Source organism: Nyctibius grandis, chromosome 23 (genome assembly GCF_013368605.1).
Source record: "Nyctibius grandis isolate bNycGra1 chromosome 23, bNycGra1.pri, whole genome shotgun sequence".
Taxonomy (NCBI): Eukaryota; Metazoa; Chordata; class Aves; order Nyctibiiformes; family Nyctibiidae; genus Nyctibius; species Nyctibius grandis.
Window position 1 is genome coordinate 1,478,197 of NC_090680.1, and position 27,083 is coordinate 1,505,279.

Genomic DNA, 27,083 nt, shown 5'->3' on the forward strand with positions numbered 1-27,083 from the left:
CCCGAGAGCGCGGCGGGCGGAGGCCGCACTCATGTTCCGGGGTCTGTTCGGGACGGGACGAGCAGGCATGAGGCTGCCGGCTCGCCTGGGGCGGCTCCTCTTCTTTGGCTTCCTCCTGCGTAAGTCGTGAAGGGGGCGGCGGGGACCCCTCCCCAGCCCCCCGCTCTTCCCCCTCCTTGCGGGGCGGAGGGGGCGGTGCGCGGAGCAGGGCGGGCGGCGAGCGGCGCGCCCTCAACCCTCACTGCCCGGGTGCGGAGCAGAGGGAGCGGCGAGGGCGGTGGCTCCGCAGCCGCGGTTGGGGTTTGGCAGCTGCGGCCTGAGGAGCTGCCCTCGCCGGCCGCGGCCGTCCCGGGCGGGGGCCGTGGGGCACCTGGCGTGGCCCCCGCGCCCGGGGCTCAGCACGGGGCTGTCCCGGGCCGTTCATTTTCTCAATGGTAGTAGGCAGAACCGAAGGGCTGCCCCCCCCGCGTTTAACGCTGTAATTTCTTAGTGTCACCGGCGATACGTTTCGGCTCTCTCGCCCCACCCCGCCGTCTTGGCACGGGTAGTACTTGTGGCCTGGTTTGTCTCCAGCTTCAGTGAACGGGAAGGGTGCGGTGGGAAATGGGTGCGGTGCGATGTGTAGGGGTATAACCGAAGCTATGGATTTTGTGGTGGGGAGGGACCTAGGCTTGTTGGTGGGTGCCACCCTTATTCCTGCCTCTGCTGCTGTGTAGGGCTTTGTAGGTGCAGGCAGCCCCGTATTGTCCAGGTGTAGCAATACGTACCTCTGTGAACTTGCTGCAGCGTGCAAGTGAAAAACTCTGCTTTTGATGTTACGTGTAGGATTTGCAGTCATTCCTGCACGAATCTGATTTTCTCTTGCAACAACCTGGGACACTGCTACAGCTTACTGTCATCTGCATTCTCTCTTTCCTGACTGTAGCTTTTGCCTGTGCTTTTATACCATGGGTCTAGGTGCTTTCTTACTGGAGTTTGGGAAGCGGGTCGTGGTTTTGGCCTGTGAGGGAATTAGGAGCACTATGGGTGAATACTCTGATAGTCTTCTGGACTGAACGTTTATTTCAGGGTTCTCTGCAACTGGTGGTTCTGAGGGTTAGGAGGGAATGTAACACTCTGCTGCTTACAGTTGTTGGGGGAATTCACAATTAAAAAAAAAAAAGTCTAAAAAAGGGGTAGTTGGGAAGTTACAAAAAATAGAACAAAAATCCACTGTTTAGAAAGCCCAACTCCTGAGGCAGACAGTTCCTTGCTATAAGCTAATCAGTAAGGACTTTTTCCACCCAGCTTCAGCAGGTGGAACGTTAATGTCTTAATGGTAATTTGGGAATCTAACTGCTGCTTGTATAGACCTAATATATACGTATATGCATTTCAGATAGGTACTTGAGACCAAAAAAGATGATAGTGATAGCATTAAAAATAAAAAGGGAATTAGCTTACAGAAGTTCTCTGGAATAACTAAGCTTTACATCAGCTCCAAGAAAAGTAGTGAAGAGCATCAAGTCAGGTAGGCAAATATAGTAATGAAGCATTTATTGCTGATAAATGGAATAGTAAATTTCACTTACTCTGTCGGAACAGAACATGTGGATACCTTTAGCCTGCTTAAATGCTTGAAGAGTCAGAATTATTCAGGTGAATATTAAAACTTGAGTATGGCACACTAGGTTGTGTGGGTGACCCGCTACTCTGTGAGTGAAGGGCTGTGCCTTGTCTTGCAGAGGCTGCAATCCAAGCTCTGCATTCAGAGACACGATTTGGTTAGTGTGGAGTTCCAGGTTACGTGCATTAGCTGAGTCGTTGTCAAACATGCGAAAATCTGAAATGCTTTCATGTACCAGGCTAAGATTCATGGCTTGCTGTTTGCTGCAGGCCAAATCTGTGCAGCCGTGCTGTTGTAGTGGTTCAGCTGAGGCGTGGTAGGCAGAACGCTTGACTCTGGCTCTTGAGTCCTGCATAGGACGAGAAGGTTGTCTAGGCAAAGGTATCTGGCTTCTGGAGAAGTAGGAACAGAAGATGATGTAGATGAGAGGAGGTGGTGGGTTTGCAGAAGAGGCTTTGCTCGCACAATGTTAGCTTCTCTTTATCAGTAACACTTTCATTGTGTGATTTGTTTGGAAGGATAGAACACAACGACATGGCATGAGAAGGGATTTGGAGTGGTTGAAGGAGATAGAAGGAACAGGTAGTCTGACAGTTTCTGTAGAGGCTACTGGAGGCCTTAGTGCAGCACTACTTTGTTGTGTGAACTTTATCTTGGAATAATAGGCTACAGTGAGGAGAGAGGGAGAGAGCAGAGAAACATCATTTTTATTTCTAGCCTTCCTAAAAGAGTGTATGAGAAAGTGTTTGGCTGTTACTTCTCCTTTGCTCACAGCAGAGAAGTTAACTGCTGTGGAATCTGTCTCTATAAAATGAAGTAGAAAAGAGGGGAAAGGGTTCCTTGGAAATTCAGAAAACGTCTGATGACACATGCTTTCTTTAGAAGCTCAGAGATACATGATGGAGACCTTACGCAACATTTCTGTATGATGTACAATTTCCTTGAAAAAAGGAAGCTGGCAGCATTGAGTGGGACTTTTGTCATTTTCACTAGAGTAACGAAGCAGGGAAGTAAAAGTGTCCGATCCCTGGTTTTAGACAGAAGGTCCTTCTGAAAGGATAACCTTTTCCCTGTCTTGCTTCTGAGAGCCCTGAGTATCCTTGGGCAGAAACCGTAGCTCCTTGCTGCCAAGCTTTTGTTTCACCAGCCAGCAAGAAGAGAGTGCACTGGAGAGGGCAGCGCTCTTCCGTGCCAAGCAGAAGCTGTGGAGTGAAAATGTGTTTTCTTTCAGCTTTGCTTTCCTGCAGTCTCATTTCTGGGCTTGATGAAGAAACAACGTTGCCCTTGTAACGCCAGCCTAGCTCTTATGGTTAACTGAAAGCAAAGACATGGAGAGTTTACATGCATCAACACCCAGGCTTAGGAAGTTATTAGTGGATGGCTGAGCAGTGGTGGCTGTCCTTGCTCGTGGTGTTAGTCCCCAGCAAGTGGCTGCTTTCCTCCTGGAAGGGAGTCACGTTACCTTGCTCTTGTCAACAGCCACTGTGGCTTGGCTTATGCATGCTGACGTTAAGCCACCACAGCTTAGTTGTGTCTGTGAGCCGAAGTTACTGAGAGGTAGAATTGCGTGGGTAGAGCAGGGAGTTTTTCTCCCTGCTAGGAACACTGTAGGTCCCTAGGCAGTGACAGATGACTTCTTGAGGAAAATGCACTCCGAGAAATTATCTTTATGAAACAAAAGTCTCTAACAAGACTCCAAGCTTCAGCAGATCAAAACAGCATTTCATCTTGCCCGACATCTTGCCTTCTTGTGGTTTTGAAACACCAATGTTGGAGCTCCTGGGTTCTGTTCTTTTCTGGAAATTGTTAGAGATGGGTGGAAGGAGGTGCTCATACTGGAGCAGTGGGAGCAAGTGAGATGTTTAAATCTGTCTGAATAGGATAAAAGACAAAGAAAGGCAGGTGGGTTGTGTTGAGAAGATGTGGGAGTGATAGTTGAGCCCTCTTTACCCTGTTTACGTTTCTAGTTCCTGTGCTACCATGTAGGTAGTACAGTTCTAGTTCCTGGAAAAGGCTACCATGTAAGCACAGGCAACAAGACGTAGAAACTGGAATGGCATGAGAAGAGTACTTTCATGGGTAAATTGCAAACAAATTGGGGAGTCCATAAGAAGTAAGGCACGGAGAAGACCTTCTGTGTGCGCAGTTCTCTCCCCAAGCACGCAGAAGTGTGTTTCCCATTGCTTGCCTTCAGTCTCCTGTCTGAGAAAGTCTCTTTCTATGGTGTGGTACCAGGCAGAAGAGCAGGGCAGTTAGTATGCTGGCGAGCATTGTTCTTTGCAGATGGGGAACCTAATCTTCGTAATGACTGGCCTGGCTGATCTCCTGGCTGCTTTCATATGGAGAGGAGATAGGTTGTGGAGCAAGGTGGGCTGTAGCTTGTTTTCTGGACTCATATACAGTGAAGGGAAGTGACTTGTTTTGGTGTGATAAAGCTGTAGTATCCACATTGATTTATGAACACTGTTTTCATACAGTGGTGATGTGAGGAGCAAGGGAAGCACAGAATGATATAGGAATTGGTGAGTTCTTGACTTGATGCCATTTAGGAATGAAAACCAAAACAAACCCAGCATAGTAACTGTCGCTTGGGAGCAGTTGGTTTGAGGAGTAGGCTTTTGAAGTGTTTCTCTTTCACCATGCACAGTTACTGTTTAAAGGGAAGTTTTCCATGGTGCATACTGGGAATCTTGCCTTAATATGAGACCTCATTTATATCTTAATCATGCCCTTCCTTCCACTTAGTAGTAAAAAATTACCAGCTGTCGTGGAGCGAAAGAGAGTCCTTAATGCAGGTGTAACTTGAACTCAGTATTGACATGTTTTTGTCTGTGTCCACATACATGTCTGCCGTGGCAATAGTCTTGTGATATTTTTTTAGAGCCATTCAGAGCTATTCAGAAGTAGGAGATGATTGCTGCAGACTGAAGCAGGGACACAGGGATGCTAATGGTTTACAGTACACCTTCCCCAGAGCAGAATTTTGTCTCATCTGTTAGATCCCTAGGTTTTTTTCGCACATATAGCCGTTTTTAATAAAACTAGGGAAAATCTCTTATCCCTCTTCTCTTCTGTTGTTGTTTGCTTATTTATATTGAACATCTGAGCCTTTTTAGTAAAATACGATTGATTCAAAACTGGTAGCAGTTGAGATTTCTGGACAGCTCCCGTTTCTTGCTTACAGCTCTGCTAGATCTCAGAGGTTGGGATGCTATTTCACATCCATTGGCTGTGAAGTAAACCTGCTTAAGTGACATTTCCAAGGCAAATCCCTAGTATCCCCATGATTTCGGAGCAGGCGCTTTGAACAGAGTAGTAATTTTGTGGCAGAAGTGTGCTTTTTACTAACTGTGTTAAACTGCCATTTTTCCAGTATGAATATTATTTGCTCAGCAGGAGCTTCCATCTGGGCATTCTGCAACAAGATGCTGAGATAGATTTTGCCTGTGACAACAATTCTTCATTCATCTTTTTCACCAGACCATGGCCAGGAGCCTAATTCAAGTGAACAGAGGGAAAGTCCTGAGAATAGAAGAGCTTGGGAGAGGGAAGGAGATCAGGACAATGATTCTACCTGGGACCAGAGTGTGGAAACGGGATCCCTTTGCAGTGCTTGTCACACGATTGTGCAGACAGGCTGGGTTTGGGTAATGCTTAACTGACACATGCCTTGCTTTGCAACATTGTGATGTGCTTCTAACCCAAATTTGAATATCTGATAGTGCATACAGCATTAGTCAAGCAATAGTTTATAAAACAATTGTTAAAGTAACTTTTTTTCTTTTTTCCCCCGTAGCATACATCCACTGTGAGGACGTGTTTGGCATCGTGGGAGAAAATTTTACTTTTCCAGTAAAAATAGACAAAAAGATAGTGGAAATTCTTTGGACGAAAAACAAGGATAAAGTGGCTGAATGGGAAGGGCAAAACAACACAACATATTTTAATTCTCTTCATAACAGAGGCTTGCTTAACAAGCAAAATGGGTCCTTGACTATATTTAACTTGGAGAACAATGATACTGGCACATACAAGTTACTCTACTTGGATTCTGCGAAAGAAAATGTTGAGTTAACCTTCGTGCTTGCTGTGTTAGGTAAGTAGTGGAAAAAATGCATAAAGAATTTGCACCACTTTATTCACTTCAAGAAGGCTAGAAAGAGGATTGTTTATTTGTCAGGGAAGCAAACAAAGAGTGGGGGGCTGTTCTTTGGCTTTATTGTTAAGTTGCTTACGCACTGTTAACAAATTTTCAAAGGTGGCATCTAACTTGTGTGCCATCATTACTCAACTTGGAATAACTTCTAGAATGTGTGCAGATGGCACACTGTGCACTTTCAGGTAGATAACCAAAGTTTTGAGCGAGCTGACCAAGTTATCCCAGGCATTATATATCTACTAAGGATGCTCCTGCAGGTCTATTATACGTGCTTGAATATCTGTGGCATCATCCTGTGCAGATCTACGCAGCTTCACTACTAGTCTTTGGGTAATATATTTGACCAGTGTGTATATTTGTGCTGTTGACAGTGAACCTTGGGGAGCCTCAGACTAGGCACTGAAGAACCACAAACAGGGCCGCTTTTAGAAACACATTTCTCTCACACACATGCGTGCGCACACACATGCAGACCTTACACACAGACTTTTATCTATGCACTCTCTTGCTGCTTTTTTTGCTCCAACCCTTGTCCCATGCTAAAACTCAAGGCAGTTTATACCCAAAGTAATATCGAATGTTTTCTCTCCTTTTAGCTCCCCCTTCGGAACCTGAAATAAGTTGCAACATCAGTGGTGATGGCGTTGTGTTAAAATGTACGGCAGATTTCCTGAAGCCTCTGCATTACTCTTGGAAGTCCAGTAGCATACCAATCACTGATCAGACCCAGGAAGTTTTCATCCCTAAGGAGAATGTTCATGCTTCCAGGAAAGCTGCATGCTTCATTAAATTCTCTCAAACGGAAAAGAGCTCCGAAATCTCTTTGGCTCAGTGCTTTCCAGATATAGGTAATGAATGGGTCAGGTTGTATACGCAAGTCTGAGAGGCTAGGTTGGGAAGCAGCATGGACTTTGACTGTAAGATTTCTACTGACTTCTCAGGAAGTTGAATTTAAAGAGTAAAAAGCATCAGAAGTGATTTGTCTGCTAAAAGTGTGTTTAAGGTTGGTGAAAGGTATGAGGTTGACAGTCTGATCCCCCAGAAAGATACTTTTTGCAGGGATCTCAAGAGAATAAAACCTTCAGCTGTGACTTGAAATGAGTAATAATAAAGAGGGAGATACACTTAGGAGATCTCTTCTGAACCTTCTGTCCTTGTGTACTTAATGCTAATGACTATTGTGCTCTTGTACTGCTTTCCATGAACTGGAGTGAAGCTATTTAGTCATTTCAAGTGATTCATCTAGCAGCCGTTAGATAAAATAATTTCTCATCTAGCATGTGCATGACTCAATGAGCATACTACTTTTCCTCCTTCACAGACAGATATAAAAAGGAGAAAAAAGAGTTTTCCTGCTGTTGCTTATTGCTTTGGGACAGCCTCAGCTGAGCTTCAGGTCAGCTTGGGGCTTGCCTTTTTTTTTTTTTTTTAAAAAAAAAAAACATAGGATGAGAACACGTTTGGAACCATCTGGTTTGTAGGGTGTGTAAGGCAGTCCCTAACTGACAAATTTCCCACTTCTGTGCAAAAGTCATTTTCATGGTTTACCAGTATACAATCCTTTCTCCTTCATGGCAATTATGTGTTAGAGACTTGATAGAAACAAGGCATGTGTTGGGTTGACCTTGACCTTGGCTGGCCACCAAGTGCCCTTCAAGCAGCTCTATCACTCTCCCTCCTCAATGGGACAGTGGGGAGAAGATAGGAGAGAAGCCTCACAGGTTGAGATAAGAACAGGGAGATCACTCACCAAGTACCTTCATGGGCAAAACAGAATTGACTTGGGGAAAATTAATTTAATTATTGCTGATTAAAATCAGAGTAGGATAATGAGAAATGCCCAGCCAATCCCTGAGCCTCACTGTCCCCCAGCCAGCTTCCCCCAGTTTATATACTGTGCATGATGTCATATGGTGTGGAATTGGCTCATTTGGGTCAGCTGTCCTGGCTGTGTCCCCTCCCAGCTTCTTGTGCACTCCCAGCCTCTGCTGGCAGGGCAGTATGAGAAGCTGAAAAGTCCTTCTCTTAGTGCAAGCACTGCTTAGCAACAACTAAAACATTAGTGTGTTATCAACATTATTCTCATCCTGAATCCAAAACGCAGCACTGTAACAGCTACTAGGAAGAAAATTAACTTTATTCCAGTTGAAACCAGAACAGTTGTATTTCTACTTAAGTAGTGTATCACACAGTTGCTTTTTAACTAACCAGTCATTATTTATTTTATTTTTTTCAAGGAGATGGCTATCACAAAAGAAGTAGAGGTGGTCTTATTGCGGCTTTTGTTCTCTCAATTCCAGTTATAGCAATACTAGGATTACTATACAGAAGAGGTATGTGTAGCATTTCCTAATTGAGCTTAACGTGCTTTGAGGTTATGCTGATCTAAGGTTCTGTAGAATGTATGAAAGTTTCTGGCCACGTGTTGTATTGTAAATACACTAGTGTGTAAATACACAACTTAGGTACAGGCTAATACATTTGAAGGAAATAATATACGGAACTTTCTTGCACTTGGACACTGGGCTCTGGGAAACACTGTGTTTGCATATTTCTCCTTCAGGCTGGCTGTTTCTTTTACTGCGTGTTTCTACTTACCAAGTATCTATGGCCTCTCCCATTCCTGAGTGTGCTTTCCCCTCCTTTTTTGAGAACATCATGAAGCTGCCCTCAAAATCAGATTATTGCTGGGACAGGCTCTTATCAGAGCCTGTTGAATATCTTATGCTGAGGCTAATCTGACAACTCAGTGTGCTCAGCTGATACATAGGCACTTCTGTGCCTCTTGTCAGCCTGTATTGTCATCGTCTTGGAGATCTGGATTTGTTTCTTGATCCATCCCTACACTGAATTTCAGTATCTTTTTTGTAAATCTGACAGCTTATTTGGAAATGGTAATTGTAGGCTACCATTGTGTATCTCTTGCTGCCACCTTTTTAGGTTAGTATGTCAGATTGTAGTCTGGCTTGAAAAAGAGATGCAGACCATCTCTTCTCTTTGTGTTTGGGAGAGTCCCAAACAGGAATACATTGCCTTATCCTAAGGGTACTCTGTGTGGAAAATTCCTGTTGGCTTCCTGGTGGGGTCACCACTTGGGGGTGGCTGCAGGGTGAAGAGCATGGGATGCATTTCCTATCTGGGAAGGAGTGATTGATGATATTCGGGAGGGAGGCTCTGATCAGAGCATACATAGATGTCTATTGCATGTGGATCTTGTGCTTTCCTGACATTCTCCATTTAGTTTCTGTTGGCATGGAATCATAAAATAAACTAGGTGGGAAGGAGCCTCTGGAGGTTTCATCCAACTTGCTACTCAAAGCAGGACCAACTTCAAAGATAGATCAGGTTGCTCAGGGCCTTGTCCAGTCAAATTTTGAATATTTCCAAGGATGAAAATACCCCAGCCTCTTTCAGCATGTGTTCCAGCACCGAATCACCTTTGTGGGGAAGGATATTTTCCTTATTTCTGTTGAGGATTTCCCTTTTGCAACATGCAGCTCTTGCCTCCTGTCCTTTTGTGCTGTACTTCTGAGAGGAGTTTCCTTTGTTTTCTATGTCAGTTAGTTGTAGACTGCAATTAGCCATCCTGCTTTTTCTTCAGGCTGAACAAACCCAATTTTCTCGGCACCACCTTGCACAACTCCTGCCCCCTAAACATCTTGGTGGACATTTGCTGGACTAGCTTCAGAATGTCAGTGTTTTTTCATGAATTGGGAGACCAAAACTAGACACAGTATTCCACAGGTGGTGTCACAAATGCTGAAGAGAGGGTAAGAATGAGCTGTCGATGGGCTGACTATGCTGCTGCTAACACAGCCCAGTATGTGGTAGGCTTCTGCTGCAAGGGCACATTTCTGATTAATGTTCAACTCGTCGTCCACCAGGGCTTCCAGGTCCCTTTCTAGCCAGGCAGAGCTCAGCCTGCACTGCTCCAGGTGCAGGACTTTACGTTTGCCTTTGAACATCACATCTTTTCTGCCAGTACATTCCTCCAGGTTGTTGAAGTCTCTCTGAGTGGCAGCCCTGCCTTCCAGCATATCCCCTACTCTCCCCAGTTTGATATCATCTGCAAACTTTTTGAGGGTGCCTTCTGTGCCCTTGTCCACGTTGGTGATGTTGAACACTATGCTTGGTGTTAACACGTGAAGAATGTAACTCATAACTGGCCATCAGTTAGACTCAAAACAATTCAGCTACTTCCCTTGTAACAGTGAAGGTTTGACCGTGCTAGAAAATAAACTTGTTGCCTCGGTAGGATAAGCACTGCATGGGTATAATCAAACAGAAAATGTGATTTTATGATTTAAGTACAAGACTCAGAATCATAAATTGCTAAGCTCTGCTTTAGATTTGGTTAGATGTGTTCTGACTTGTGTTGCAGGAGGCCCATTTTGTTGATCTCTCACTGATGGTCTTTTGCCCCAAAACAATATTGCACTCTTTTTTTCCTTTCCCCAAGTCAAGTGTTCAGTTGCATGTCATCAGTGAATTGTTTTTATTTGGTTTGGGGGCAGCAGGGATGGAATGGAGTGAGACTGTCAACTAGTTTCCAAAGGCACAAAACTTTGTTTCTGAGTAATTTCTCCAGATATTCTATTTGTTTTGGTGGAGGTAGGAATAAACTTGGAACATGAAGAACTGCTCAGAAGAACAGTCCAGTGCATGGCTCAGGTAAGAGAACCAGAGTGTCACAAATGTGTGGATATGAGACTATTGCTTTAATTTGGTCCAGGCTTCTAAATTTTTTCTCTGTGGCAGTATAGTCTTTCATTGGAGAGATAAAGGAGTAAGTTTTCTTTCAGGCCTTAGTTGTTTTGCAGAGTGTAATTATTTTTTCCAGGTCATTAATATGTACTTTCTAAAATAAATTTCCTTATAGGAGAACATCAGCTACTTTGCCCTGTGGACAGCCAAGAACAGCCTAACTCAGACAGAGATAAGAAACCTCTATTGAGGTATAGATGTTTTTCAACATCTGCTGTTGGTTGGAGTAAGGAGTCTGATCTGCTCTTTCCTTTTTGGCTGCGTGTAAGCTGTTGACTTGATTTTCAGGGTCTGCACATGTGGCCTCTAAGTCTCAGCTGAGGATAATCATGAGGACCTGCACTTAGTGGATGTATTCACTGACAGTGAATAACTTGAGATTTGCGTGGTCCTCAGATCTCTTTGGAGGTGAATTCTGCTTCTGACAATGGAAAATGGGGGCTGGCCTCAGGATGAGGGCTGGAAAAGCACACACTCTAGGGCAATCTCTTTGTTGGAGAATTGCTCTTCACCTGTTTGGTTAGGGCAGGTTTATGTGCAGAAATGAGGTTAATACTTCTTCCATCTCTTTTAATCTTACCTGCCTGTCCCATTTATATAACCTTCTTTCAGAAATTTGGTTGATTATTTTTCTAAACCCAGTATTCATATCAAGTGCTTAGGGCTGGGCATGAATGTAATATATTGCTCATTCCCAGTGTCCCCCATGGAAATTTGTTGCTGGCCTGTCTTGGAAATGGGGCAGCTAGCCGTTTTCTCTGTGTGTTGAATTTGACTTCGAAAGGCTGGTGGTTCCAGCGGGTGGGGATTGATGCTGTCTCCATCTTTCTTCTAAGCCCCCTTTAAGTATTGAAAGGCCACAAGAAGGTCTTCCCAGAGCCTTCTCTTCTCCAGGCTGAACAATGCCAACTGTCTCGGCCTTTCCTCACAGGAGAGGTGTTCCAGCCCTCTCATCATTTTTGTGGCCCTCCTCTGGACCTGCTGCAACAGGTCCATGTCTTTCCTGTGCTGAGGACTCCAGAGATGGATGCACCACTCCAGGTGGGGTCTCACCAGGGCGGAGTAGAGGGGCAGAATCACCTCCCTCGACCTGCTGGCCATGCTGCTTTTGATGCAGCCCAGGGTATGATTGACTTTCTGGGCTGTGAGCGCACATTGCTGGCTCATGCCCGGTTTTTCATACACCAGTACCCTCAAGTCCTTCTCTGCAGGGCTGCTTTGAATCCCTTCATCCCTAGCCTGTATTGATACTGGGGGTTGCCCCGACCCAGGTGCAGGACCTTGCACTTGGCCTTGTTGAACCTCATGAGGTTCACGTGGGCCTACTTCTTGAGTTTGTCCAGGTCCCTCTGGATGGCATCCTGTCCCTCAGGCCTGTCGACTGCACCACTCAGCTCGGTGTCATTGCAAACTTGCTGAGGGTGCACTCATTCCTGCTGTCTATGTCGCTGATGAAGATCTTAAATAGTACTGGTACAGTACTATACAGACCCTTGAGGGACACCACTTGTCAGTGATCTCCATCTGGACATTGAGCTATTCACCACTGCTCTCTGGATGCAACCATCCAGCATTTGCTGTTAGTTTACCTTGGTCGTATCTTGAAAATCCATCCAAGGGCTGGCAAAAACAGGCACGTTGCTAGTCTGGTGTGCAGAGCTCTGGTCCCCGCTTTTTGTGCATGACTCTGGTACATGCTTACATCCTGAGGGTCAAGGTGCAATTGTCTCCTTTTCTTTCTCTAATGCTTTTCAGTTGTTTCAGGAAAAAATCTGTTAGCAGCATCTTTTGATTTACTCTTACTCCATTTTGCAGGCATGTCTTCTTGTAACAGTCAAGAGGAGGGAAGGAGACAGTCAGTGGAGGAATTTCTCACCTCGTTCCATTAGTTACCAGCCTGCTGCCCACCCACGATTTCTTTGCCTGGTGCCCTTCTGCAGGCAGCACAGATTCTCGGGGTTGTCTGCATTCCTGTCTTCTTGTCCAGATCTCCACTTGTGCTTCTGTTGTCCATTCTAATACTGCTTTTTTGCCTTTTTTAAAACTTCTTTAATTTGCAGCAAAATTGCTCAGTTCTCTGGCTTGTGGGTCTGTGTGTTGGGGTGTGGAAATCACTCTATACAGTGAGTAGCTAAGGAAGGAGACAGCTGCTTTAGTCTGTGCTCCTTTCACAGGGGTGAATGAGGCTAACATGTTCCAGCTTTAACATGCATGGGTCTTGTTGCCAGGACCACCGTGGTCTGTTCTGACAAACCAAACTAGATCAGCCCTTAGGCAGTCAAGCAGATTAGAGGGAGCAGGGGAAGACTCTTAAAAAATACTTTGTTGTGGAGGTCACCAGAACAAATGCTGTTTCAGTGAGGAATGGCCAAAGCTCCTGCCATCAAATACGAGCTCAGTGCCCTGTTGGAGTGTTGTGGTGTTGAACTAACTGTGGCTTCATGTGGAATACTTGGTCTGGTATCTTACACAAGCTGCTGGAGTTAGCACAAGGCTGGAGCAGAATGTTTCTTGGATTGCAAACTACAGTGTCACCTTTGCAGAGATTTTCTGTATGTTTAATTTAATTTCTTAAGTTGTTCTTGAATTCAATTTCTGAAGTTTCTTAATGTTTTTTTTTATGGGTTTGGAGGTTAAAAAAACATGATGAGGTCCTTAGTGATGGGCCTAGAAAAGATGCCACAGGTAGGGAAGCAGTGCTATGAAAGCAGAGTTTTGGGGGTTTTTGTTGTTAGGTTTGTTTGGTATTTTTTTTGTCCCAAAAGTTGTGGTTCTAGCCCACGGTTCAGAGGTCACTGAAGTCTAAAGACTACTGATGGATTTGAAAGTGAAAAAAGGAGAAGGATGGGGGGGAGGAAGAAAACAACAAAAACCCCCCTTTTGCTACTGCACTTATATTTACTTTAGAATGACAGATGTTTCTATTTGAGGTTGTTTAAGATCTGCAAAGAGAAAGGGTTTAAAGTCACAGTGCAACACATAGATGAAGTAAAGAAAGAAGATGTGGATTCTCTTCTCATAAGAATCATAGAATGGTTTGGGTTGGAGGGACCTTAAAGATCATCTAGTGCCAACCCCCCTGCTATGGGCAGGGACACCAGCTGTCTGTGACTTCTTATGGCAAATCTGTGCAGCTTTATCGCCTTAAGTAAACTCACTTCAGAAGGATTTTGTAAATCACAGAATCACAGAGCTGTAAGCATAGCTGTGGATAATGGTGGTTATGGTCTGGGACCTTAAGTAGTAGGTGGAGGGAAGTTGGAGTTGAAAATAATTGTGAGTCCTTCAATAAAGCAGCATAACATACTGGTTCTCAGGAGTATCTGCTAGAAGTGTTATAACGAAACTGTACTTCTAAGGCTGTGTTGTATGTTTTGCAGACTATTGTGCTACCTCCATACACATTTCTAAAAAGGATTTCTGTTTGCTTGCAGCTGCATCTTCACAAGCTGTTGATTATGAGAATGAAAAGCCTGAAGCAGGTAACAAGTGAGATGGTGCCCTAAAACGGGGGAACGTGAAGGGAGGAAATAATTTTGCACATGGCCTTTTGCAGTCCAAAACATATTAGTGTGTTCCCAGTGTAGAGATTACCGTTCCACTGTTGGCCTAGAAAGACCTGTTGCCTTAGGAGCAGTAAATGTTGATGATCACTAGATGAGAAGTCAAAAGAACCTGGATCCTTGTGTTTGTTAAACAGCACTGAGCAAATACCTTCTTGGGGCTTCAGCTTCGTTCTTGATACAATGAGAATGATTCTGCATGCTCTGTTTGCAAATTGCTTCAGCATCTGTGGAAAGAACTAAGCGTGTATGAGGAAACCCCTTTATAGTAAATAAGCAAATCACCCTTTTGTCTAGTGTTACCTTTCATTTGCATGCACAAGAGTGCAAGGATATTTTTATAGTATGCTGTCATGGGTAGGTGATCTTTGATTTCAGCTGGAAAGAAACCCGCAGGCAGGACCTAAGATAATGAAATGCTGTGGCTTCAAAACTTTGGTGGCAGACAGATCTGAGCCTCAGTACACCAATTTAGAGATGGGATGCTTACAAGCTTGCAAAATGTTAATTGGGGAAGTACAGCAGACTTCTTTCCTTAGAGAAGCACCATTTCTGGATGTGGTATCTTCCACTTGGTTTACGCTCTAGGAAAGTATGACTGCATTCATCAGGCAGCTAAGCGAAGTCCCAGTGTAAATCTTAAGGAAATTCTGGGACCTGTATTTTTTTCTAGAAGTTCTTTTTATTCCAGAGGGATAGTGAAATATGAACATTACAGTTCAAGTCAGCAAAAAAAAATTTTTGTTTGTTTGGTTTTTTTTGACCCAGGCTGTTGCACTGATGATTCATTCTCATAACTCTTCCACCATTTTCCACAAATGACTGGATAATAACGGGGTTGGAGAAGGCAGAGGTTTTTTTTTCTGATTAAGGGAAAAATCACTAATCATGACAATAAGGAAAAGGAAACCCAGAAGCCTCTGGGTTTTGCTACTCATAAAATAAAGGAGCTTTATTTTATGCCTCTCTCGTGGAAGAAAAGAGGGAAATGTACAGTTCAGGCAAAAGAGGATCAGGTTCATAAAAGTTGTCTGATTGGACACTAGAGGAACAAAATAAAATACTTTATACCAGGAAGGGAAGGGGTCTTGGGTGGGCTCTGGGGGTCTCTGGTGGTTGCAATCCCCCCTAATTGTGCTTCTGCACAAGCGTGGTCGAGGCCTTCGTGTTTACAAGTACAGGTGGCCTCAAGGAGAAGATATCGTTCTGGTTCTTATTGGACTTATCTCTCCTCTGGCACCAGAGTTGGTGAATCAAGTTAATTTAGACATCACAAACTTGTTCTTCACAGTCTTGTTTTGTCTTTGGCCCTTTTTATAATTAGCAAAGAACTTAACAGAGACCTTGCATTCTCTAAGACTAAGCGTAAGCATGAATCATTGACGACTATAACATTGTTATCAGTCCCGTAAGCAGGTCCCATCTACAAAACATGCAGTTTGCTTCAGAACATACTGTTATTCTCTATTATTCTAGCTGAAAGGAAAATGACTGACAGGAAAGCTGATTCTGTGTAAAGGTAACACAGAGTAGGCTTTTAGAGCCTACTCTGAGGCCTACTCTTGCTAAACCGTTGCTGAACCGAACCGTCTGGTATCATGTGCAAAGCAATTCTACATAGGACTTCTGCTGGTAGGAGAGTGGCACGTAACAACTGCAGAGGCAGAAGGTGTGCTGCTGAGCTCTGGACAGCACAGAGCAATGACTTATGCTGATGTGGGTGGAAAAAGCCATGGAGTATGTGCTCCTGAGGGACTGTAGCTCTTCTCTGATCTCTTTTTCAGGCAAAGAATTGAACAACGAGGACAGTACCCTGAAAGACAAGCGGACAGTTAACAATGGTGTGAATCAGGAAGGTAGGTGCCTGCTCTACGGAGGTAATCTGTAAAAGAATAAACAAGGAAAACATGGGCCTGTTGCTGAACAGGGGATTGATTTAGTGATATCTGATGCTGATGCAGTATAGGCTAGATGAGCAGAGAGTGAGGTGGACTGAAAACTGGCTGAATGGCTGAGATTAGAGGGTTGTGATCACTGGTATGAATTCTAGTTGGAGACCAGTATCTAGTAGTGTACCCCAGGGGTCAATTCTGGATCCAGTCCTCTTTAAAATCATCATTAATGATGTTAATGATGGGGCAGAGTATGCCTTCAGCAAGTTTGCTGATGATGCAAAACTGGGAGGAGTGGCTGACACACTGAAGGGATGTGTTGCCATCCAGAGGGACCTTGACAGGCTGGAGAAATGTGCTGGCAGGAACCTCATGCAGTTCAACAAAAGGAAATGCAAAATCCTGCAGCTGGGGAGGAATAACCCCATGCACCAGTATATGCTGGGGGCCAATTAGCTGGAAAAGCAGCTTTTCAGTAAAGGACCTGGGGATCCTGGAGGACAAGAAGAGGAGCATGAGCCAACAATGTGCCCTTGCAGCAAAGGCGTGCAGTTGACCATGGTGTAACTCGGGGAGGTGAGTGCCTGTTCTGTGGTGGGGAGCTGTCCTGAGGGAAAGGTGTTGGCTTTCTGGTGTTAGCTGATGATGTTGGCAACATGTTGAGTTGTAGCTAGTAACTCACACTTATGCAATAGCCAGCACCTTGAAGTTGAGCGAGGCAGGAGACTGTAGTTGTGTTCTGATCTCTCTTTAGACAACTTTAACGAAGACAGCGGCTTGCTGGCCAAGCATGCAGATGACCATGGTGTAAATGAAGGAGGTAAGTTCCTGTGCTATGGAGCAATCTTTGTGCATTGTGACTCTTGCCTAATGCTTCTTAATGTGAAGTTATGGGTGGCACCATGGGTGCTGAGTGCCTTCTGTGCTTGGCCTTTGCAGGATCTGGAAGGGATCACGAGGATAGTGCGGAGCTGGGTATGGAGCAGAGAGGGGAGGTGTTGCATGATGGCCCCATTGGGGCAAGGGATTTTGGTCTGGGCAATTACTGATGCCAAGTGAATGGCCCAGCTCTCGACAGATTATTTTCGATTCATCTGGGCTGGAGAGGGCGAGTGTTGTGAGCTCTAGGATTGTCTGAGTATTGCCTGTTGTCCTTGCAGAAGTGACCCAGGATGCAGAAGGTGGAAATGGAGAGAGCGCCTGAGCAACTCTCCCAGCTACAGTAAAGAAGGTATGTGAGGGTGAAGCTCCCCATGTCTCGGGAGAGTGTGCAGACAGGCACAGAGGCTGGGAGTGGCAGTGCTGGGCCAGGCTCTGTATGACCCTGACCCCTTTTTGCTCAAGTAGAAAACAGAGTGAGAATTACTAGGAGGGAAGGGGGGTGTGTGTGGTGGGCACATGTGTGTGTGATGTGTCCTAGGGAAGTGTTCAGAAGACTGGCCAGTTTAGCTAGTTTAAAACTGTAGAATTAAATGTTACTAACAGTCATTAATAACACACCTCTTGCTCATGCTTGCACTTCCACTTTATGCCTTAATGAGTGACAAATGCTTATACTGGCTGAGGTGTCAGAAGGCAGTATGTTTTTGTGTCAGCAGATTTCTGAACTATAATTCTACCTTGTTAATTATGAATGCTATTGAACATCATATCGAAGTAGAGAGATACTGTGTAAAACTGAAGTGTTTTTATTGCTTAGGTGTGCAGCTGTGTTTTCTTTGGTCACAAAGAACGCAGAGTTTATTTAATTTGTGTTTCTCTTGTGGTTTGTTGTTTTTTAAACCTACATGGACATGGTGGGAAAGCTCTTCTAAATAAACAGACCAGTGGGCCTGAGGGCTGACACATGGAATGAGAAAACTGATTATTACCCTGTGTGGGAGGATGGTTGATCAACACTACATCTTATGGATGTTAGTGAAATTCAGGCTGCAAAGATGCAATGTTTCACAACAGCTGTTTCATATTCCATGAATTAGAACCTTTACTCGGTCATCAGTTCTGTATGCTGCATTTACTATGGGGGCATAACAGGCCTCCATATACGTATCTCCGAAGCTGTTTTGCCCTGTGTGCAGACCAGAGCGTCTGTGAGGTCACATAGCTGCTTCTTGGAGTATGTTGACGTGGAGAATATTAAAACTCAGATTAGTCCTGTCCCAAATCTTATAACAGAGGAATATAAGGGCTGTCCTTTAATAAACTGCATAAGCAAGGACTTATATTAGTCTATCATCCATCCAGACCAGAATACTGTTTCTGTAGAATTTTTCTAGAGTAGGGAAAGCCTATGGAATGCTAACTGGTTTCACTGTTACTAATTAGTTTCACACTGTGATTCCCAAGAAGTGTTAAAGATCATAGGTTTAAAGCTGAGATCATTGACCTTTAGTTTATAGTGAAAAGTCTTACTGAGACATCTAAATCTGGCAAAGAACGCAAACAGGTAAAGCCCTTGCCAAGAGAGCAATTAATACAGTTTGGCTTTCAAAGCGCCTGGTAGTATTGCAGAAAATCTTGCTGAACACATCTGTAGAAAATCCAAAGTTCCTATCTGTGAAACAGCAAGGTTCCAGGCAGAAGAGTTGAAGCTGTAGCATAGTGCTATATCTCAAAGTCTTTGGTCTTTGTGACAGCCAGGTGGTGGAGGTCAAAGTAACTTTCCCAACCTAGCAGGTTCAATGGCAGCATGGAGAAGTGAAATCAGCTGCCAACAATAATAAGGAATTTCTCGATTCCCAAGGGATATAGTTCAAGTGCATGACCTGCTTAGAAAGAATTTCACTGGAGTTGTGTCAGGTTTTCAGAAGTAAAACTGTATGTAAACATGTAATAAAACTTTCTTATTGATGGTATCCCTGCAAAGCTTACACAGATTACGATGATACTGAGAACTGTTGCTGAACTTTGGATCCATCTAATCAGGGCAATCAACTTATCTGGGTTTGAGAGACTTGCTGTAGTTTACCGTAGTTCAGGCATGGTTTACTCTGGCTCTAGGGAGCTCTGTCTTTCCTGTGGATGGGTGAAAATTGTTCCACGTAGACTATAATTTGTAGGATGGTTTGAGCCAATCTGGCCACTTACTGTCACTAAAAGTGGAGGTCTTGCTCTTTGGACCAGCTCTGATGTTCATCACCCCCCTCTGTGAGACAGTTTAACTACCTTATGTATCAGGAAGGTGACCCAGCAGAAAAATCTGGGTGGTCTTCTGCTGGACTAATGGGTTAAATCTGATCATAAAGGGCTTTTCATAAGCACTGGGCTGACATACTGGAGGGGATGGGATGCTGGTCAGTGATGGATTCAAAGGGAGAAGGAAGGGCTGGAGACAGGGAAAGGGGCTGGGGGGTGGGGACTGTTGCAGTGATAGCAGGACAGACTGAGATGCCTCTTGCATGAAGCTATTACTTTCTCACACAGTAAAGCTTTGCTGCCCTTTGAGCATGGTGAGGAACAGTCATAGTTTAACTGAGAATGAGCCTGGTGGTAGAGGGCATGAGCTGGTTTCCCAGAGCTGGAGCCTTTGACGGTGCTGGCTGTTCTACATAGAACGTAACTAGTTTAAAAAGTACTTGACAAATAAAACATCTGTGAAGAAACAAGGTTTTGGAGGGATGTGAAATTAGGTCAGCTGTAGCAAATAAACTGTGTGAGGGAAGAAAGGAATGGATGGAAAAAATTGTTCTATTTATGAAATGAAAGGGGAGACCTCATTGCAGTCTACAACTGCCTCAACGCGGGCAGCAGAGAGGGAGGTGCTGATCTCCTCTCTCTGGTGACCAGCGATAGGACACAAGGAAATGGAATGAAGCTGTGTCAGGGGAAGTTCAAACTGGACAGTAGGAAAAGGTCCCTCACTGAGAGGGTGGTCGGTCACTGGACCAGGCTCACCAGGGAAGTGGTCATGGCACCAAGCCTGTCAGAGTCCAAGGAACGTCTGGACGACGCTCCTAGTCATATGGTTTGGCTTTAGGTAGTCCTGAGAGGAGCAGGGAGTTGGACTCGATGATCCTTATGGGCCCTTCCAACTTGAGATATTCTATAATACTATGAAAAGTTTTGTTTCCAAATTTATTAACTGAGTTCCCAGAAACTTCTTGTTTTGAAATTTTTTATCTGACTTAAATGTTTAAAAAGAAAACTTAAAAAGCTTTTAGAAAATGTGTACTATAAGCCAGTGTGTATCAAAGCGTTTTTGTTTGGTAAGAAATGAAGTTTGCAGATTGACTGAAAACAATTTTCTTTTCCTCAAAAGAAAAGGAAAAATATTTTGTCTGTCATATAGCCCTTAGTTAAGTGGTGTAACTGTGGGCATTTTATACTGGTCTCTGCTTTTTGTGTTGTAGATCAGTGGTCTCCAAACTTTTTTGATTGTGCACCCCATCAGTAAAATATTTTGAACATACTCACTCAATTTATGTGTATTTATTTATAAATTATATCATGTGCTACCATACTCAAGTTTATTATGTACGTTATAAAACATGCACAAAAGTAGACATTAGAAAAGGATGAGATAAGGATGAAGTAAACAGTATTTTAATTTTTTAATTTTATTAGTGGTGCAAAAATATTTTCTTCCTGCACTGCAAGGGATTGCCCTGTGCACACCAGTTCGGAGACCACTGATGCAGATAATCCATTTAAAGATCTTCAGAATGCCCAAGAGTGTGGTAGCTAATAGCACCTTTGCTGCAGAGTTTTCTGTTCTGCCAGGTTTGATGCTTCTGTTGAATTACTGGCCAAGCAATCACATTCAGATATTTGCTGAAGACAACGTTGCAAAGAGGAAAAAAATCTCCAAATGTGGGAAAACAGGGGTGGGTGGAAGGGTGGGAAGGAGTTAGGACTGAGTGTAAGAAACCTGAGTCTGTGATGCAGACAAAACTGCTGATGAAACTCTCATGAAACAAGGAAACAGACTTGAAGCAGGGCTGTATAGCTGGAGAGGAAGCTGTGGTATCTTGTAATAACTGAGTCAGATCCTGTTAATTGCCAAGGAGTAATAATGAAGACCAAATGAACTAAGTCAGTGTATTATTCCTGGCCTACGTGACGTGCTGCTTTGCAAGGGCTACTTACTTGGCTAATCTGTGCTCCTACCTCAAGCTTGAAGGTTTAGCATCTGAAATAGTTATGTTGTTACGTCATGTCAAGTCATCGGACGTAGCTGTGCTTTCTTTGGTGCTGTTTGTGAGCTGTGTGGGAACAGAACATTTTGCATGTTCTGTGGGGAATGTGAAACCTGATGCTTATCACCACAGCTATAAAATGAGAGGAGAACACTAATTTCATATTCAGGCCCTCTCACTGCATAGACACAAGCAAATAGTAGCCCTCCCCCCCACCTGCTGCCAAGGCTGGCTTCTTGATCATGTTCTTTAGTGTTGTCATCAAGCTGGCATAAGTCAGCTGTAGGTAAAGCAGTAAACCTGCTTAGATTTTAAGTATACTAATCATAAAAATACTTCAGGCCTATCCAGGAACCTTGTAAGAACCAAACAAGAGATGAGCGCTGTGTGTTCACCATGTGCTGGTCTCCTAGAGCGTCTCCTGACATCTTATCCTAGGTTGGAGTGATGTTGAGTTATAGACTAGTTGTCAACTAGAGTTGACACCGTTGCTCTGTGTGCACCAAGATGGAAACACCAATGTAAGTGGGCCTTGTGTGTGCTTTATTGGAAATCAGCCTGGTTAGAGGTTGATGCGTGTTGCATGCGGTGAGTTAGGTTGGGCGCGTAGTCTTGAACTTGCTGGATTTGAACTTCCTGCACTGTAATTTCCCTTTGCCTTCAGTTTCCTTGCTTGTCAAACGAGACCTCTTATTTGCAATCCTCAAAAGAGAAAACTCCAAAAGCACCTGGTGTTACTGTGTGGAAGAAACAGCAGCAGCATCACGTGCATGTGTGGTGCACAGCTGATACTAAGATTATAGACCTGAACCTTTTCATAAAAGTGGTGTCTTAAGTGCCTGGTTATATGATCCAAAGTCATGGAGTCAGAACAGCATCAGAGGTTACCAGATGCTTAGCAAGTGGCTGGCAGTAAGTAATAAATGTTGTTAACCTGCCCAAGTTGCAGAGGAATGTGTCTAACCATAAACAGATAATTTGGGTGAAACGACTAGTGGCTGTCAGGTACCATGGGTCCTGTAATGTAATTGGATTGTTTTGGATCATGTGACAATGTCTTAATTCATCTTCACACTTTATTAGTATTTAAAGCAGGCAGTATTCCTGTATTCTAGTTCAATTTCTAGAAGAGAAGACATTGTAATTTATCTGTGTGCTTTTCTTTTTCTTTTGCTTCAGATCTTAAATCATGAGCAAATTATTGCATTATGGACCAAACAACAATGGAAGAGAAGCAGTAGAATTCAATGGTGAAGGAGCTGCTATGTTTTCTCTTGAAGGTCTTCCACCAGCACTGAACTCATGCATACTCATGCATACCGAACTCAGGAAGTGCTTTGAAGCATTGTTGCATTGGAACAAAACTGCTGCTATTAGTGGTGGTCTTTTTCCTAGAACTTTTGGTATTTTTACACTTCCAGGATTTTTTTTAATGTCTTAGCTTCTGCTTTACATTATCCTAAAAGAATGTCAACCTACCCATTTTTAAATAATATGTTTTTAGGTTGCTTGTGACTAGAAAGAAAACTTGAAAACTGTGACCATACATACACTGGAGCTCAAAAAGAGTCAAAGAGAAAAGAATACCATGTATTAATGTTTCCAGAACACTAAGCTATGGAGTGTTTTTCGTGACTTGCACGTGCTGATTGTTTATGAAAGCTGAAAACCATTTCAGTTCATTTTGAACTTGGTGTCTGTAAAGAATCATGAAGGTTTAACAATGAGAGATAAGAAACTCCCCCCTTCATCTTCCCTCTTGTTTCAACTTATGCCCATTATCTCTTGTTCCACCACCAGGCACTACTATGAAGAATGTGTCTCCATCTTGTTGATGATCAGCTTGTAGGTATGAGGCTGCTGTTAGCTACCCTCCCAAAGTCTCCTCTTCTCCAGACTTGAACAAGTACAGTGCCTTCAGCTTTTTCCTCACAGTGCTGTTGTTTGAAAAGCGGATTTGTGGCCCAGTGTGCAATAAACCACTTGTCACACTCAGGAGAGACATTGCTTATTTGTTTCAGGTTTGCACAAACCTGGGTGCTTGGTGAGTTCCCACGAATCAAGCAGCCGACCTGGTTACAGTATCTTCAATATTTATATCTTTTGATTACACAATGTTATATCTGCCTACCTAACACATACGTGAATCAGTCTAATAGTTGTTCAGTAAGTTATGTAACTACTCAGGTTAATTACAGCACCACTCAGCTTGGTGTCATCTGCAAACTTACTGAGGGTGCACTCAATCCCACTATATGTCATTGATGAAGATACTAAATATTATTGGCCCCAGTGTGGACCCTTGAGGGGCCCACTCATTGTTGTTTTCCATTTGGATATTGAGCCATTGACTTAATTCTTTGGACCTGGCTACCCAGCCAATTCCTTATCCATCCAACAGTCCATCTAGTTCACCCATTCAAGCCATAATATTCTAACTTGGATACAGAAATATTGTAGGAGATGGTGTCAAAAGCCTGGCTAAAGACAAGGTATAAAAATACTGCTTTACCCTCATCCATAAATATATTTATTTCATCATTACAGAAGGCAGTTGGGTTGGTTGGACATGATTTACCCTTAGTTAAATGTATGCTGGCTGTTCCTAACCACTTTCTCCTTCACGAGCCCAGAAATGTGTCCCAAGAGGACCAGCTCCATGATTTTCCTGGGGACAAAAGTGAGACTGACCAGCCTGTAGATCCCCAAGTTGACCTTTTGGTGCTTTTTAAAAATGGATGCACCTTTTCTAGTTTTTCTAGTCTAGTCAGGGTCTTCCTCAGTCTCCATGACCTTTTAAAGGTGATAGCACTCACAGTGACATCAGCCAGCTCTCATAGCACCCTTGAATACATCTGATCCAGTCCCATGGACTGGTGTGGATGAAGTATTCTCAAGTAATCCCTGTCTTCTGGTAGTTTTTTCTTGAGCCCTTTGACTAAGCACAGAGCCCATGAGACCTTGTTAGTGAAAACTGAGGCAAGGAACACATCAAGTAACTAAGCCTTCTCTGTCTGATATCCTTAAATCACCCCTGCAATTCAGGAATGGGCCAGCATTTTCCTCCTTTATTCCTTTACAGTTAATGTATCAGCAGATGCAGCTCTTGTTGCCCTTGTTGTCCTTCGCAAGTGTAAATATAGCTGAGCCTTGGCTTTCCTGACGCCATCCTTAGCTGCCCACGCAGTGTTCTTAAATTCTTCCATTGTAGCCTAGCCCTGCCTCCACATCTAGTGTAAGCAATTTTTGCACTGGAGACCTGTCAGGAGCTCCCTGCTTAGCCAAGCTGATCTGGTTTGCCTGCCTGTTTTCCTGACCATCAGGTTGGCCTGTGCTCAGGCATGGAGAAAGTCTTCCTTAAAGGCCTGATGGCTCTCTTGAGCTCCTTCGCTCTTTGGAACTGTCTCCCGTGAGATCTTGCCTACCACGTTCCTGAATAAGTGGGAATCTGTGCTCTGACACTTACCTTCCTCACTCCTTTCAGATTCTGGAGCTGTTTCTTGGTCACTACAGCCCAGGCAGCCATTTGTGACCACATCCCCATCCAGTCTTCCTCTGTTAGTGAGCAGCAGATACAGCTTCACATCAGCCCTTGCTGGTGCATCTGGTAGCCTGCGTGAAGAAGTTGTCCCCGACGCTGCCCAGAAATCTTCCTGACCGCTTGAATTGCTGCGTTGCCTTTCCAGCAGATGTCAGAAATTCCCTGTTTTGTGCCAGGTCTGTGAGTCAGAGACTTCCTCGAGCTGTTCAGAGAAGCCTTTACCTTCTTCCTTACATTGGTGTGGAGGCCTGTAGTGTGCACCAACCATGTCATCACCCCTACTGGCCTTTCCTAGAATCGTGACCCATGAGCTCTCGGCCAGCCTGGCACCTCCTCTGTATCAGAGCTCACAGAATCACAGAATTCAAGCCACTCTCTCACAGAGAAGGCAGCCTCTCTCCTCCTCCCTCCGTGACTTTCCTGTAGAGCTTCTGCACATCCACTGCAGTGCTCCACTCACGCAAGCTGGCTCACCATGTCTCAGTTATCCCAACAATGTATTTCTGTGAACTCGTGGAGAACTATAATTCTTCCTGCTTGCTTTCCATGCTGCATGCATTTGTGCATGTACCTGCGTGCCTCCTTATGCTAATATTTTTTTTTTTTCTTCTGAGGTCTGTTTTGTTCCTGTCACCCTGTCCCCTTTACTTTGGACCCCTATCCACTACTACTTAACTGTGGCTTGTGATCTCCCTTCCCATCGTTCCTACTTCAGAGCTTTTCTCATGAGGTAGGCCAGACTGTTGACAAATATTTTTACGTTAGACAGCTCCGTAGGACATTTAAGCTACTCCAGTGTGTTTTTTCTGGTAGTGAACCCTAACTAGCAGTTACTAGCAGTATGAGAAGGATCACAGGTAACTTATGCCCATGCCCTGTGCTGTCGTAGGAAGTACAGACCCTACAGAAAACTTAGGATCTTTCCTTATTGCTACACATACCATTTAGATGTTTACTTCCACTGACATAATTTCTTCTGCCCTTTGCAGCTGCACTGCAGGAGTGTTCAACAGGATCTTTTGTTAGAGCTAGATCACCTTACCTGTACTGTTTTCTGTAAATATTGGATTGTAATTTATTTTAAAAAACTTGTTAAGATGTAAAAAAACTTTGCCATATCTTTTTGTAATATATACCTATGCTTTTTATTTAACCTTAAAAATCAATAACTGATCCCCAAAATAATCTTTAACCTGAAGTGTTTTATTTTATAAATATATTTTTAAGTCGCAGCTCCTGACCCAAGTGTCTTTCTCCATTGCACCTTCAACGGGTTTATCAGGATGATGCTGTCTACTTCTTAGTAACTCTTTAACAAGTTTCCACCCAAAAATGTCCTTTGTCATCTGTACTGTGGTAAGGGTAAACCTGTACCTTGTTTCCCTCCTTGGACAAAGGCTTGCTTTCTGTTATTAAGAGAAATAATGGTAAAAAAAATGATTGTTTGGAGGAACTGGCTGAAATTGCTCACAGAAACTATACCAGTTCATCTAATACACTGCATTCATCCTGTGCAATTTAATACTGAACAGCATGCAAAAGTCTCATATAGGGTGTGGTTTTGAAAATTCCTTGACACGTGCTGTCATTGACTTTGTTTCCAAAGCAAAAAGCAACAGCCTTCAAAAATAGTAAGCAGTTGTGGTTAATTAACCACAGTTGCCGGAAGTCTTCAGCGTAATTCATGGAATTTTGGAGCTGTATCAGAAGTAGAAAAACCCACTTACATGGCAGGCTGACTGAAGACCAAGAACTACATCACTGCCTGCTTTCACACACTCACTTTGCTGCACAGTGTCTGCTGTGCATGATAAAATTCTACCCACTGGCATAAGTATAGAAAACTTTGCAGTTTTCAAAACAAGAGTGAAGCTCAGGGCTTTTTTTAATTGGTATTTTTGTTTCTTTGGTTTTTATGATGGGTGGAATTTTTTTCTTTCCATAGGGATGTGAAGCCAGATATTTGAAGAATAAATTGACCTGATTTTCTGCTGATTTTGGTGACAGTATTTGCAGTGCCGTTCCCCGTGTCCCTCTCTCCAAAAGTCTCCTTCACCATAACTAAAGAAGAATAAACATTTTTTTCTCTGAAAGATTTGTGTCCGATCTTACCTTGCAGTGAATGCAAAAATAGGCAGTTTTCAATAGCAAAGAGCAGAAGCTCACTCGAGATGCAGTTACTTCTGGCTCGTGTATGACTTGAGTCCAGGAAATGCTGACTGTATTCCAGGAAGCGAGCCTGACCTCCGCCACCCCAGAGTCCCAGCTCGTGCTGATGGTGAGACCTGATTATTGCTAATAACAGAAACTCACAGTGAGCAGAAGCTGCTGCTAAGTACTTGTGCTCACAAGACACAGCCCAATTGATTGCTTAGTCCTGACTCTCCTTTTCTTTATACTTCCTTTAACCTACAGAAGCAGTG

At 43.7% G+C, this 27,083-nt stretch overlaps 1 protein-coding gene across 7 annotated transcripts; it reads left to right on the forward strand.

Moving 5' to 3' along the window:
• Positions 1–26,709, forward strand: CD58 (CD58 molecule). Of its 7 annotated transcripts, none has more exons than XR_011049689.1 (11): positions 1–119; positions 5,403–5,702; positions 6,362–6,613; positions 8,003–8,098; positions 13,964–14,011; positions 15,877–15,948; positions 16,739–16,804; positions 16,924–16,959; positions 17,145–17,215; positions 21,461–21,640; positions 22,299–26,709. XR_011049689.1 is itself a non-coding variant. In XM_068417526.1 (10 exons), exons 1-9 carry the CDS (start codon positions 32–34, stop codon positions 17,186–17,188), a joined length of 1,002 nt encoding a protein of 333 aa, XP_068273627.1. In that variant the 5' UTR covers positions 1–31; the 3' UTR covers positions 17,189–17,215; positions 22,299–26,709. The 7 variants fall into 7 exon arrangements, 5 of the variants coding, with proteins under 5 accessions (XP_068273627.1, XP_068273628.1, XP_068273629.1 ...); XR_011049690.1 differs by lacking the exon at positions 21,461–21,640 and having other exon boundaries at positions 22,299–25,390; positions 26,606–26,709; XM_068417526.1 differs by lacking the exon at positions 21,461–21,640.
• Positions 26,710–27,083: the final 374 nt, after the last annotated feature.